Source organism: Papio anubis, chromosome 13, assembly GCF_008728515.1.
Source record: "Papio anubis isolate 15944 chromosome 13, Panubis1.0, whole genome shotgun sequence".
In the NCBI taxonomy this organism is placed as follows: domain Eukaryota; kingdom Metazoa; phylum Chordata; class Mammalia; order Primates; family Cercopithecidae; genus Papio; species Papio anubis.
The window spans coordinates 13,202,224-13,217,265 of record NC_044988.1 but is presented as its reverse complement, the minus strand read 5'-3'; the positions used below and the strand labels follow the sequence as shown (position 1 = coordinate 13,217,265).

The 15,042-nt window shown below is 41.9% G+C and overlaps 1 protein-coding gene across 1 annotated transcript in view; it reads right to left on the bottom strand.

The window, feature by feature from the left end:
* Positions 1 to 14,773, bottom strand: part of SLC28A3 (solute carrier family 28 member 3) — a 64,897-nt gene extending 50,124 nt beyond the window's left edge. Inside the window, exon 1 of the mRNA XM_003911868.4 lies at positions 14,487 to 14,773. Within this exon, the coding sequence (XP_003911917.3) occupies positions 14,487 to 14,762 (276 nt within the window). The 5' untranslated portion in view covers positions 14,763 to 14,773. The remainder of the gene's footprint in view (positions 1 to 14,486) is intronic.
* Between the last annotated feature and the right edge of the window lie 269 nt (positions 14,774 to 15,042).

Here is a 15,042-nt window from a genome sequence, read left to right as displayed (position 1 = left end):
GAAATCGCTATCTCCGGCTGGGCGCAGTTAAATACCTAGTCCTTGTGTGGGGTAGAAGTAGCAGCTATTCAAAGATCCAGAATCGTGGCTTTGAGTGGAAATTGTGTTGTGCTTTTGTCTGCCTATATCTGCAATCAAGTTCCAAACTTCTGTGGAATAATACAGATTTGGAGTTCATGCTTAATCATTTCTATTCTATGTAAAATTCCAGATACCCTCACCTTTGAACTTTTTTTTTCCTAATTTAACAAATAAGAGCTCAGGAAGTATCCTGGCCCAGCTTCTCCATTCAACATCAACAGTGTCTGAATGAGATGGTTCGGCAGGGATCGCCACCATCGTTTTAAAGTAATTAACTAGAGTGGAGGTTTTATCATCAGTAATAAAAAGTAAAACTGGAGACTATTGGTACCAAGGTTATCAAAAGAAAAATACAAAAACAAAACCCAGAGCTTGGGAACTAGTCTTAGTTCTATCCTAACTGAAGCAAGAGCATTTTTCTGAAACCTCCCTGCAGCCTACTCTCTGAAGGCTGGGAATATGCTTGCAGGACACATTGCCTTGTGAGCCAATTAAAGCCTGTGGCTTCATGGCTGAATCAGGGATTTTCCAATCATTCCTGACATGACATCCTTGTGGCAATCTGTCTAGGCCTACAGATGGATTAAAAAAAACCAAACAAAACAAAAAACAAGTCTTACTCTCTAGTCAATCAAAACATAACACCTCAGGCTGGGTGTGGTGGCTCACACCGGTAATCCCAGCCCTTTGGGAGGCCAGTGTGGGCAGATCACTTGAGGTCAGGAGTTTGAGACCAGCCTGGCCAACGTGGTGAAACCCCGTCTCTACTAAAAATACCAAAAATTTTAGCCGGGCATGGTGGTGCATGCCTGTAATCCCAGCTACTCAGGAGGCTGAGGCAGGAGAATCACTTGAACCCAGGAGGCGGAGGTTGCAGTGAGCCGAGATAGATCGCGCCACTGCACTCCAGCCTGGGTGACAGAGCAAGACTCTGTCTCAAAAAACAAAAACAAAACCCCCCTAAAAACATATCACCTCAAAAGAACTCTCTTAAAATCAAGAGGGCAAAAATAAAATAAGATAAAATAAAATTAGGAGGGCATCTCTCTTGGGACACTTATGGTAGAAATATTACAGTCCAATCTCTTTCTCCTTTCCTTTTTCTGTGACCATTAGGTGCCTCAAGTTTTTCCCCAGTTTTGGTAAAAGGCAGTAGAGATGGCTGTAATCTTGAAAACCTCAGTCCTTGTTCTACTCCTGACTGATTATCCAATGCATTCTAGTCTAGAAATGTGGCTGGTACCATTCACCACACTGACAAAACTGTCAAGATTACTTTTTCAGAACTCTGGAAAAAAAAAAAAAAAAAAGACTTGCAGCACTCCAGAGAATGCTTTTCAAATAAAATGACTCAGAATCTCAGAACATCATGCTTTGTGGTGTCTTAAATTATCCTAGTTCTGTTTCCCTCTCCACAGACTCATGATAGCCTCAACAACCCTGAAATCATGAAAACTAGCAGTATAGCCATTTTGAAGGGGGTAAAACGAGATTGGAGTTACCCAAAGTCCAACTCTCAGATAACTGCCATTATCTGATCTATTTTGAAGTTCCTTAGAAAATCCTCTGTGTCTTGGCTGGGTGCGGTGGCTCATGCCTGTAATCCCAGCACTTTGGGAGGCTGAGGCAGGTGAATCACCTGCGGTCAGGAGTTTGAGACCAGCCTGACCAATATAGTGAAACTCCATCTTTACAAAAAATACAAAAATTAGGCGGGTGTGGTGGCAGGCACCTGTAATCCCAGCTTCTCGGGAGGTTGAAACAGGAGAATTGTTTAAACCTGGGAGGTGGAGGTTGCAGTGAATCAAGATCATGCCACTGCACTTTAGCCTGGGTGACAGAGCGAGACTCTGTCTAAAAATGAAAAACAAAAAACAAAAAAACAAAAATTAGCCAGGCACGGTGACATGTGCCTGTAGTCCCAGCTAATCAGGAGGCTGAGGTGAGAGGATTGCTTGAGCTCCAGAGGTTGAGGGTTCAGTGAGCCACGCACGACTGCCCTACTGCACTCCAGCCTGGGTGACAGAACGAGACCCTATGTCCAACAAACAAACAAACAAACCAAAATAAAACAAAACCCCATGATCCAAATATATGCTGTCTAAAGGAGACATACTTTGCATTCAAAGACCTAAATAGGTTGAAAGAAAAGGATGGGGAAGATACAGCATGCGAATAGTAACCAAAGAGAGCTTGAGTGGCAATAATATCAGCTGAAATAGGTTTTAAGACAACAATTGTTATTAGAGACAAAAGACATTTTAAAATGGCAAAAGGGTCAATTTATCAAAGAGCTATTTTAACATATATGTACATAATAAAAGAGCTCTAAAACACATGAAGCAAAAACTGACAGAATTCATGGGAGAAGTAGACAGTTCATCAATAGCTGGCTATTTCATTACCCCATCTTCAATAATGAATAGAACTAGAGAGATGGTCAGTAAGAAAATAGAAGAATTGAACAGTGGTATATAAACCAACTAGACCTTATAGACATATACAGAACACTCCACCAACAGAAGTAGAATACACATTCTTCTCAAGGGCACATAGAACATTCTCCAGGCTAGATCACAGGTTAGGCCCAAACAAATCTTAATAAATTTAAAAATATTGAAAGATAATGTATCTTCCCCAACCATAATTTGGGGGAAACTTAGAAATTATGTGGAAATTAAGCACACTCCTAAATAACCAATGGATTAAAGAAGAAATCATAAGGGAAGTTAGAAAATAGTTTGATAAGAGTTAAAATGCAGCCTGGGTGACAGAGTGAGAGTCTGTCTTATAAAAAAAAATTAATACAAATAAAGCTCAGGGTGAGACTCTGTCTCATGAAAAATAGAAGAAGAAAGAAAAATAAAGCTGAGCACAGTGATGCATGCCTGTAGTCCCAGCTACTTGGAAGGGTGGGGTGGGTGAATTGCTTGCACCCAGGAGTTTGAGGCCAGCCTAAGCAACATAGCGTGATCCTCATCACAAATAAATAAATAAATAACAAAAATGAAAATATACCAAAATTTATAAATATGGCTAAAGCAGTGCCTACAGGGAATTTTATAATTGTAATTGTTTATATTATCAAGAAGTAAGATCTCAAATCAATAACCCAATCTTTTACTGTAACAAACTAGGAAAAGAACAACAAATGAAACCCAAAGTTAGCAGAAGGAAAGAAATAATGAAGATTATAGTGGGGACAAATGAAATAAAGACTAGAAAAACAAAAGAGAGAATCAATGAAACCAAAAGTTGGTTCTTAACATACTTAGAAAGGGGGAAAAAGAAAGCTCAAAAAACGAATAACAAGTGAAGAGACTGAATTACTAACCATAAACTTCCCAACAAGGAAACATCCAGGAAAAAAGAAACCAAGAAAAAAAAAAAAGAGAGAGAAGACAAATAACTAAAATCATGAATGAAAGAGCAGATGTTACTACTGATATTACAGAAATAAATGTCAAGTTGTTGCTTTAATTTTTTGGCATAAATCTGGTGGTCAGGTCCTTAAAGAGGAAGGATAACCAGATTTGTGTGTGTGTATGAACTCCAAAAGCAAAAACATACAGCTTACGTGAGTGATCCAATAGAATAATCACCAGCGATAAGTAGTTACTGAGTACTTGAAATGGGACTAATATGACTAAGGACCTGAATTTAATTTTAACTAGTTTAAATTTAAATTTAAAACTGAACATTAGATCCATGTATTGAAAAACACTTAAGCATGTTTGGAACAACTTGTTTATGAATCTACTTTTTACAACTATACATTTTATGGAATCTAAAAACAGATCAAGTATTTCTGATACAAATGTGGCATTAGAGTTGACATATACTATATGTTTAAAATATACACTGGATGTTCATAGACTTGGTATGAAACAAATTTAAATTATTTCATTAATTTCAATATATGAGGTTCCATAAAATATAGTTAAAATATAGTGAAGAGTTATATCTATTTTATTTTGGATTTTTAATGGGCTTGCAGAAAAGTTTTAAATTACTTATCTGGCTTGTGCTGTATATTAGACGGTTCTGCTTTAGCCCTCGGCAAAAATGTATCTTTACATTATTTATTATTTCCTTTTTTCTTTCCAATGCCTCAACCAGTGATGAGTAAGTGGCTCCTCAGTTTTAAAGGGAACCTCTTCAGGAATGTTTGAATGAGGAAAAAATAAATCGTTATACCCTTTCTCTGAGATGCCATGGAAGTGATTTGGTTTATAATCCCCTACACTGTTTTCCCCTAAAAGTAAGTCTAGGTGTGATCATGCTAATTTGAAGGAAGAGTAGAGAATATGCTTTTTTTTTTTAACCTCCTTCCCCAAAGCAAATTATTGTCATGTGTTTGTGTGTGTGTGTGTGTGTGTGTGTGTTTTAATTGAATCTAGGAAGCTCCAGCCAAGTACCTCTTGAGCAATGTGAAAAAGTACTCAATGTGATTCATGTTGACCTCCCAGGCTAGTGGGTTAAGGAGAAACAATATTCTTCCTCCCTACCTAACATAGTTACTTCCCACCTCAGAACTTTTGTATTCAAAGTACCTGCTTGACAAGAAGTCTCTGCCCATACTCCAGCAGGTTTGGATCCCTAATGGGACTTGCACTTACATGATCTCCCAAACTATGACCTCCATTTAACAAACTCTCCAAACCTGCTTGACTGGCTTTCTCATGGAGTAACTCAGCCTTTCCTGTGTGTTCGTGCAGAGTGAGGCCCATTTCCCCAGCCTAGTCCTCTCCCAGGACTTTCAGGACTTTGGTAAGTGGGTTCCACCCAACTGACTTCAGAGCAATCCTGGGCTCTGTGCCTCTGAGAGCACCTGTGGCAAGGCTGGTTGCTTCTTTCACAGGGAGGAGGAAACTTGAGTGGGGATTCCAAGAGATGCCCTTTAATAAATGTGTTAAAACAAATTCCGCATTTTCCTCTTAGAAATTCTCAACTGTATTTGACCTCTCTTGCTGTTAACTTCCATCTCTTTGGATTCCTCCCCATCTCCTCTGAGTTTAGAAAAATCTTTCAGTTGCCCTGTTCCAAAAAGCCTCTCCCAAATATGGACACGTGGCAAAATATTTGTGGAATGGGGAAAATACATTTTTTTAAAGCAGTGTTGATCACTGAGTGGTGTTAAAAGTAAATAAAAAAAATAATAATGCTGGCCGGGCGCGGTGGTTTACCCCTGTAATCCCAGCACTTTGGGAGGCCGAGGCGGGTGGATCACGAGGTCAGGTCAGGAGATCGAGACCATCCTGACTAACACAGTGAAACTGCGTCTCTACTAAAAATATATTAAAAAAAAAAAAAAATTAGCCGGACGTGGTGGCGGGCGTCTATAGTACCAGCTACTTGGGAGGCTGAGGCAGGAGAATGGCACGAACCCGGGAGGCGGAGCTTGCAGTGAGCCGAGATCGCACCACTGCACTCCAGCCTGGGCAACAGAGCGAGACCCTGTCTCAAAATAAATAAATAAAATAATAATAATAATAATAACAATAATGCCAAAATAAGTGGATGTTCATGTGGAAAGCAAACTTGACTCCTACCTTACACTATACCTTAAACTCAATTTCAAGGGGAATAGATATCCTTAATGTGAATGAAAGAGTAAGCTTTTAGAAAATATCTTCGGGATTTTAGAGCATAATACGCTATTTTTCTCAACAATGAGCAATATGTACATTGTCATAATGATGTGGTGACTGCTTAGCCCCTAAATCTGGTAACTACTTTGGGACAATATGGGAGGAAAAGTGAAGACAGTGATGGTGTAAGAGATAAATCCTCATCTGTCATATCAAGAAGTCACTATATAATGTATAAAACAATCAAGAAATGACTAAGTAGTTATGTGAGAAAAAAATAGAAGACATTGCTAAAAGAGTTAAAAGTCATTGCTCTGGAGGATTAGGAGGGATGGCACAGGGGACTGTTAGGATGCATTATAAACTGAAGAGGCTTTTAAAAATGTCATGTATTAATATATGCGTTCACTTGAAAAACTAAAAATATAATAATTTGGAAAAACCCATGAAGGTAACTACCAGAAGGAAAAACTAAGAGAATGAAAAGTGCTTGCCTCTGGAAAGAACAACTGGCAGGACTGTTGTTTTCACTGTAAGACTTTTGGAGCCATTTAATTGTACTTAACCATTTTTATCTATTTCTTTAATAAAAGCAATTTTATCGTAATAAAGAGTTACACTTGTTCGAAAAAAGACTTCATGATTTTGCAGGTTGGAAAAGATATTTTAGACAAGATGCAGGAAAGAGAAGCAATGTTTCCTAAACAGGACCATATGTAATTAACTTTTGTCCTAATGTTTCCTAAATGGGACCAATATAATTAACTTTTGTTCCTCAAAATATTCCATTAGAGTAAAAGATGGCTTCACAGTGGTAGAAGATATTTACAAATGATAACTGACAAAGGGCTCATCAATTGAGGAAAATGACAAGTCAAGTCTCAATCATTTTAGCAGATTTATTTGCCGAAGTTAAGGAACTGCCTGGGAGACAGGTCTATGCCTTTCTCCAAAGATGATTTTGAGGGCTCCAAATTTAAAGGTGAAAGGGAGGGATATTGAGAAGCACACAGTTTTCACGTAAACAAAGAGGGCAAAGGAAAAATGTGGAGCATCTGCATTTTATGTAAATAATACAGATGAAATGGGGTAGGGGAGCAATCAGATATGCATTTGTATCTGGGGTGACTATACCTGTAAAGATAAGTTATCAATTTACATTGCCATGGTGAAGTTTTAACAACTCACCAGGAATTTCCTTGTGGGCAAAACATGGGGAAGTGTGTAGCTTTTCATCTTGTAGCCATCTTATTTAGGAACCAAAAGGGGGAGACAGGTTTGCGTGACCCAGTTCCCAGCTTGACTTTTCCCTTTGGTTAAATGAGTTTGGGGTCCCAAAATTTAATTTCCTTTCATAGGCTTGTAACCAGAATATCTAAGGAACTCTTTCAAGTAAAAATGGAAAAAAAATCCAGTAGAGAAGGGCAAGAAAGTTGAGCAGGAATTTAAAAAGTTGGCATCTAACAACCAATAAGAGGAAAATTTTAATGAAACTCAATGACATACTGCTACACACCCACCGGAATGGTTGACATTAAAAGGCCAGCTGAATAATGATGAGAAAGGGAATATTCACTCTGCTGATGGACATGTAAATTGGTAAAATCACTTAGGAAACCAATTTGACACTATCAGTAAAGTTGAAAGCATATGTTTATTCCAGTGGCCTAGCGATTCCGCTCCTAAGTACAACCCCAGAGTAAATTTGTTACAGATACTCCCCCTGGCATGGATAACAGTGTCCCTAGCTGCAATGTTTGTAGAAGCTCCAAAATCCCCAAACTTAATAACACAAATGTCCACTAGCAGCAAAATGTATCAGTTGTGCAATATTTATATGACAGAATCCTATGCATTAATGAAATGGGATGAGCTGCAGTTACACGCAACACCATGTGAATCTCAGAGAGCTGATGGCCAGGCATGGTGGCTCATGCCTGTAATCCCAACACTTTGGGGGCCAAGGTGGGTGGATCATGTGAGGTCTGGAGTTTGAGACCATCCTGGCCAACAGGGTGAAACCCCGTCTCTACTAAAACTACAAGCAGAGCCTGGTGGCTCATGCCTGTATTCCCAGCTACTCAGGAGGCTGAGGCAGGAGAATTGCTTGAACTGGGGAGGCAGAGGTTGCAGTGAGACAAGATTGCGCCACTCCAGCCTGGGCAACAGAGCAAGATTCCGTCTCAAAAAAAAAAAAAAAAAACCAAAAAAAAGTTTCAATATAAGCAAAGAATACATTTTGTGTGTTTCTATTATATAAAGTTCAAAACCAGGCAAAAGTACTGCTTGGGGATTCATAATTAGAAGTTAAGGTGTAAAGAAAAGCAAGGAAGTAATTGCCCTACATTTGGGTCAGTGGTCACCCCCGGTTGGGTTTACCCCAGGGAAGGGAGGCAGCAGTGATGAAATGTGTAGGGCTGGACCCTGAGGGATGGCAATGTCCTGTTTCTTGACCTGAGTGACAGTTCGCCTTACAAGTTGTATATTGTTTTTTGTATGTTGTATTTCACAGTGAATTTTTTTTTTCTTTTTACATAAAAACACCTCCCCGTAACTGCCTTTGCCTGCCCTGCCCTAGGTACTCCCCTTCCCCGCCCCTCCCTAGCACCACCACTGCACCAGAAGAGCGTCACTCTGCTCCCATTTTTCCTAGCCTAACTCCCACTCATAACACAAACTTCTCCTCCTTCCCCAACTCTAGCGTCACCAGTAACCTCATAGCTGGCAAGTCAAGTGAACCCATGGCCTCATTCTATAGCCTCCTCTGTCCTGTCGGAGTCTTTTCTGTTGACTTGTGGTTCTACTTTTCCTTGACTTCTCCAGATCGCCCCTCTCCTGGTTCTGCTGCTCTTTCTCTCCCTGCAGCCCCCTGCTTCATTCTCTGACATCTCTAACTTCCCCACTCCTTAAGCGCTGCTGTTTCCCAGGCTTCCCTCACAGTGGTCTTATCCATGCTCATATTGCTCATATCTATGCTAACAGCTCCCAAATGTGTGTCCTCTTCTGAGCTCTGGTTGAAGGTTGAATGTATGCTACAAGCTTCCTACTTCATCTCCTTCATGAAGATGCTTGGAGTCAACTTAATTTCAACCAACAGGCCCCAAAGAGAACTCACTCTCCTTTTTGCTCTAACTTTATTCCAAGATTTTCTACCTAAATAAAGCCTTGTGCAGGCTGGACGAGGTGGCTCACACCTGTAATCCCAGCACTTTGGGAAGTCCAGGAAGAGGTGGGAAGATCACTTGAGGTCAGCCTGGGCAACATAGCCAAACCCTGTCTCTACAAATATAAAAAAATAAAAAACTTAGCCAGTTGTGGTGGCGTGTGCCTGTAGCCCCAGCTACTCAGGAGGCTGAGGTAGAAGGACCACCTGAACTCAGGAGTTGGAGGCTGCAATAAGCTATAATTGTGCCACTGCGCTTCAGCGTGGGTGACAGAGTGAAGCCTGTCTCTATTTAAAACAATAGCAATAAATAAATACAGGGAATCACTTCCAAGTTGACATCCCAAGCAGAAGCATTGACTCTACACTATCCTTAAACTACTCAGCATCAAAAGCTACTATTATTATGTTCATACTATGTGCCAGGCACTGTTTTCACAAGTATGTATATACATATATGTGTGTGTGTGTATATATATAATGTCCATTATACATATATAATATTAGCTTATTTAATTATTTCAACAATCCCAAGATAGGTACCATTATTATGCTATTTTACAGAGGAGAAAACGAAATCTTCAGAGCCAGAGCAGCATTTACACCCTCATCTTTACTCCTGAATTTCATTGTGGAGGGGCCACCTCATCAGTATTAGTACCTCCACCCCAGCAAGTGTCTGCGTCCACTGCCTTTAACCTTGTTTTGGATTATGACAGTAACTTCCCAACGGATGTCCCAGCCACCCACAAATCTCTCTCCATTTCCAAGCACTTTCAATGGGACCACTAAAGTAACATTAAAAAAAATCAGCTCATGCGGTTGGCTTTCACACCTGTAATCCCAGCATCTCTTAAAGTCTGAAGCAGGCAGGATCACTTGAGCTCAGGAGTTTGGAGAGACTACCTGGGCAACATGGTGAAACCCCATTTCTTTTTTTTTTTTTTTTTTTTTTTGTTGTTGTTAGCTTTTTTTTTTTTTTTTTGAGATTTGTCTTGCTCTGTCACTCAGGCTGAGTGCTGTGATCTCAGCTCACTGTAAGCCCCGCCTCCCGGTTCACTTCATTCTTCAGCTTCAGCCTCCTAGTGGCTGGACTCAGGCTCGCCACTCTGCCCAGCTAGTTTTGTATTTTTAGTAGAGACGGGTTTCACCCCCTGCTAGCCAGGGATGGTCTGGATCTCCTGACCTTAGATCCGCCCGCCTCGGCTCCCAGTAAAGTTGGGATTATGGCTTGAGCCACCGCTACCAGCCGAAACCCCATTTCTACAAAAATACAGTACCAGATCAGTGCACTGACTCACGCCTGTAATCCCAGCACTTTGGGAGGCTGAGGCAGGCAGATCATTTGAGGTCAGGAGTTTGAGACCAGCCTGATCAACATTGTGAAACCCTGTTTCTACTAAAAATACAAAATGTTAGCTAGTTGTGGTGGCACATGCCTGTAATCTCAGCGGGAGGCTGAGACAGTAGAACTGCTTGAACTCAGGAGGTAGAGGTTGCAGTGAGCCAAGATCATGCCACTGCACTCCAGCCTGGGCAACAGGGTGAGACTTCATCTCTAAAACACAAAACAAAACAAAACCAAACAAAACAAATCTAGCCAAGTGTGGTGGCACATGTCTGTAGTCCTAGCTACTCGGGAGGCTGAGGTGGGAGGATTGCTTGAGCCTGGGAGGTCGAGGCTGCAGTGAGCTGAGATCATACCACAGCACTCCAGCATAGGTGACAGAGTGAGACCCTGTCTCAAAAAAAGTCACAATTTGACTGTGTAAATTCTGAGCGATTCTTTCTAAAATGCCTTAGCACACACAGAGGCCACCTGACCTGATGCCAGCCTGCCCCCTTTCCCTATACCATGTTCCCTTCCTCCATCCCAGGCTCATGTGCTCTTCTCCTTTAGAGCTCTGAATCTGTGTACAGATAGTTCTCTCTGCTTGCAGTGCTCTGCCCACCCTGACTCCTACTGTGACCTGATCATCCTCAAATCCTCCCTCCTTTGGTGATGCTGTCACAGACTCCTCAGTTAGCTCAGCTCCAACTACATATTATTTACAATGCACTTGGTGCTGGCTGAGTGTTGTGGCTCATGACTGTAATCCCAGCACTTTGGAAGTCCAAGGCAGGAGGATTGCTTGAGGCCAGGGTTTGAGACCAGCCCTGGTAAGATAGCAAGACAAAATATAAAAAATAATAAATATAAGAATACAATGCACTTGGTGCAAACCTCCACCATTTTCCTTAACATCAATTATATTGTAATTATATGTTTATTTCTGCCTGTCCTTCTCCTTGAGGGCAAGAAGAGCATATTATTCTTTCTTAAGTTGGTATCCCTTCTTAGAGGTGGCCATATCTAGGGGGCAGTTGATGATTCTGCTGAATAAATACATGCCTCCAAAAATTCTTGTTGAAAAGCAAGCATTAGAAGAAATAACCCAGTCACTGTTTTTAGGTGTGGGCGTCGTTGGTATGATACTCTGCTGTGTTTGAGATGCCCTGCTTAGAACCTTGAGGCCTGGGGATGCTAGCCTGTGTGTGTGTGTATGTGTGTGTGTGCATATGTGGGTGTGGGTGTGTGCACACACGTGTATGTATTTTGTCCTTTCAGGCAGTTATTTTTCCTGGACTGATGGGAACATCTTGCACACAATCAAGAGCCAGTTTGTTGACTGTTTTAAGGTTTAAAAAATATTTTAAAATAAAATAAGAAATCCTTAGATATTCTACACACACACAATACTTCAAATGTCAATCCGAATTTCTTTCATAAATAGCAAATGTCTTATTTGCAACTGCTGTTGAATGAAGTCATTTCCATCCTCAGCCATATGAGAAATAAGTTACTTATTCATAGAAAACATTTGGAGGTGCAATAAAATGAGATTTGAAAACAAAACAAAACCCCAAACATTCTTTTCTATTGTTGGTTACAAAATCCTCTGTCATGTACGAAATGTGCTCTAGCTGTGAAATCCTTTCTTGGATGTGAGATCATTTCTCTCCTATAACCCGTATCGCTGACTTTGTGCTCCCGTTTAACCCTTCCCCCCGGAGTACTGGCTTCATGAAAACAGCAATTGGTGCTCACTTCTTTGAGAAACAGTCCAGATGAGAGCCTGTCCCGGTAATCCATAGACAGATGTAATCATTGTACCTGCACCAAGTCTGACAGGCACAGGCCTTTTGGGAACCCACATCAGCATTTCAAGCTATGAAGGTAATTCTACTCAGAAAAATTAGAACTTTGGTCTACCAAGGGCACTCTTAACCTCTGAAGAAGAAAAATGAATTTCTAGAACAATTCACAGACTAGGACAAGCTGAATAAGTAAGTATCCTAACTTCTTTGGAAGCCCTGGTGGTATGTGAATGCATATTTAATAATGTGAGTGAAATAGCACATATTTTACAATCAATTAATTTTCCTTAAAGAAGATAATGTAGCCAGAGAGCTGAATGTCAAACAAGGCTACACTTATACTTATTAACTTGTAGGAGTTATGAAGCCTCCGATTCTCTTGAAAGACAAATTGTCTTCACTGTGTTGATTTTGAAATGTAGAAATTCAAATTTAAATCAATCCAGTGAGTAAGGATGACAGGAAATTTTACAGGACTAGGAGGAATCTTCCTTTCATTTTTCCTTCCTTTTACTGGGGCAGGTATAGGGGGACGTTTCCCCCACAAAACAGCAGTTTTGCTGGAAGACAGTGAGCGATCACCACTGTTGTGTGCCTTCCTCCCTGGGAGCAGCCAGTTGCTGTGACATGGACCTTCTCTATTGCAGATACCTTTTCTTGCTGCCATACTTCCTCTGACTCTATCCCATTCCATCCCTTCCATTCTCTGGAATCAGACTGGGCCCCATGCTTTATGCTTTTCCACCTCACTTAGCCCTTAGAGAAGAGATCAGGATGTGCCACCCTCCAAATGCCCCCATTTTGGCACAAGAATATTTTGAACTGAAGGCTATGAAAAAGAAAGCAGACACAGAAAGAGCTCTCTGCCCTCCCCCATCCCCCATCTTCCTAAAAGCAGCACATTTATTGATATTTCCCTTGCACAAGTGTCCAGCTCCCTCATGCAAGGAAGAGAGCAACCCTTATCGCCAGAGACAGAGATGCCACTAAGATGAATCTGCACAAACAAATCTCGATAAAATAACCCTTATCTTCCATTAGTTCCACCCTATACCCCCAGTTTATTGCCCCTAAAAGCCTAACCCTCCTTTCCTTTGTCTAGTCATTTCACTATTTGCTGCCCTTTGTTATAATGGTGTATAAGCTCCTGAGTCTATTAGGTTTTTCCACTTCTTTTCTGTGAGGCTCTCATACATGTGAGATTTTATTTTATTTTATTTTTTTGAGACTGAGTCTCCCTCTGTTGCCCAGGCTGGAGTGCAGTGTCACGATCTAGGCTCACTGCAACCTCTGCCTCCCAGGTTCAAGCAATTCTCCTGCCTCAGCCTCCCGAGTAGCTGCGACTAGAGGCATGTGCCACCACACCCGGCTAATTTTTGTATTTTCAGTAGAGATGGGGTTTCACCATGTTGGCCAGGTTAGTCTCAAATTCCTGACCTCAAATGATCAGCCCGCCTCAGCCTCCCAAAGTGCTAGGATTACAGGCATGAGGCCCCGTTACCGGCCACATGTGAGATTTTAAATATGAATAAAATTTGCGTGCCTTTTCTCCTGCTAATCTGTTTTATGTCGGTTTAATTCGCAGGCCTCAGGCACTCAACCTAAGAGGGTAGAGGAAGTTGTTTCCTCTCCTACACTTGTGACCTGTAAATGGTAACCCAATGCCTACTCATGGAGATGAGCATCACTGTGACCATGGGACAGACGATCAAACTGGGGCTCTGGGAAGTTACAGGAACTTGTGGGTGCTGGAGTCCGGACTCCTGTCCAAGTCCTTTTACCTCCCTCTTTCCTTTCTTGGTTAGCACCTCAAAGTTTCCTTTTGCCCATCTAGCAGACCATAAAGCCCGAGGGATTGTTCACACTTGCTCGTGCAGGCTTCCCATCTTCTCCAGAGCGCCCATGCTGAGTGTCAGCTCAGGAAAGGAACCACACCTAAAAACAGCCCTGGAAATCCCCATCCCAGGTGTTTCCAACAGGTCTCCTTCTGGGTCTCTGCGGGCACCTAGCCTTGGGCTGAGCAGCATTAATCACTCAGTGAGTTTTGGTTGATGAAGTGAGACTGATTTGCGTAATCCAGCTGCTCTGGGACAGGTACCTGGGCCATCTGACAGGGGCTCCGGGATTTGGCTTGAGTAAAAGGAACCCTGAAGCACTACCCCAGCCAGGATCTAAATTCCCCCATTCTTCCCTTCTCACCAGTTCTTTGGGAAGGTGCCCGAAGATAAATAATGTACCCTTGCTGTGAGCCAGAAGGGAAAAAAGGCAGGAAAAGAAGGCTATCTTGTTTCTAAGTGACCATAGGGATCACAACACATCGATTAAAAGAGACTTTTCAGGTTTGTCAACCCAGAAGAGCCCAAGAAGAAAAAATAATGGGCTTAAAGTGTGCCGTTAAAAATCTTATTGTCCTGATAATCTCCCTGCTTAGGTAAGAAACTTGCCAAGGCGCTAAGGAAAGGGCAGCATTTCCACTGACTTGGCCTTAAACATAAGAGGAAAGCTCTGCTCACCTGGAAACCCGTGTTGCTGTAGCCCTCAGCTCTGGGGGCTGCCGTACTCCTCAGCTCCATGCTGTTTTTGCTGCTGGCTGGCTCTGGTCTGGAGGTCCTTTGTACCTGGGAAAAAGCACCAGTCTCTGCTGATGTCAGAAAGCCACCTGCTGTTATAGGGACTTTGGCATTGCTTGCTTCAGTTTGGAAACTTCTGCAATAACCTCCTGAATGACTAGGGCCGACACCTGGTTGGGGTGGGGCAGAGAGGTGGGCGGGTTGGCGGGGTGGAGGCATCTAGTGCTGGCCCGCCCACTTTGTTACTCTTTTCCTTTATCCCTATTTTTGGCATCCTATTTGCACTCCTGGGGAGAAAACTCTTGTGGTGTACAAAACAGAAAAGGACCCTTGCCCTTGCCCTTCCCTTCCCTTCCCTTCCCTTCCCTTCCCTTCCCTTGCCCTTCCTCCCTCCCTCCCTCCCTCCTTCCTTTCTTTTTTCTTCTTCTTCTTCTTTTTTTTTTAAATGGAGTCTTGATCTGTTGCCCAGGCTGGAGTGCAGTGACACAATCTCGGTTCA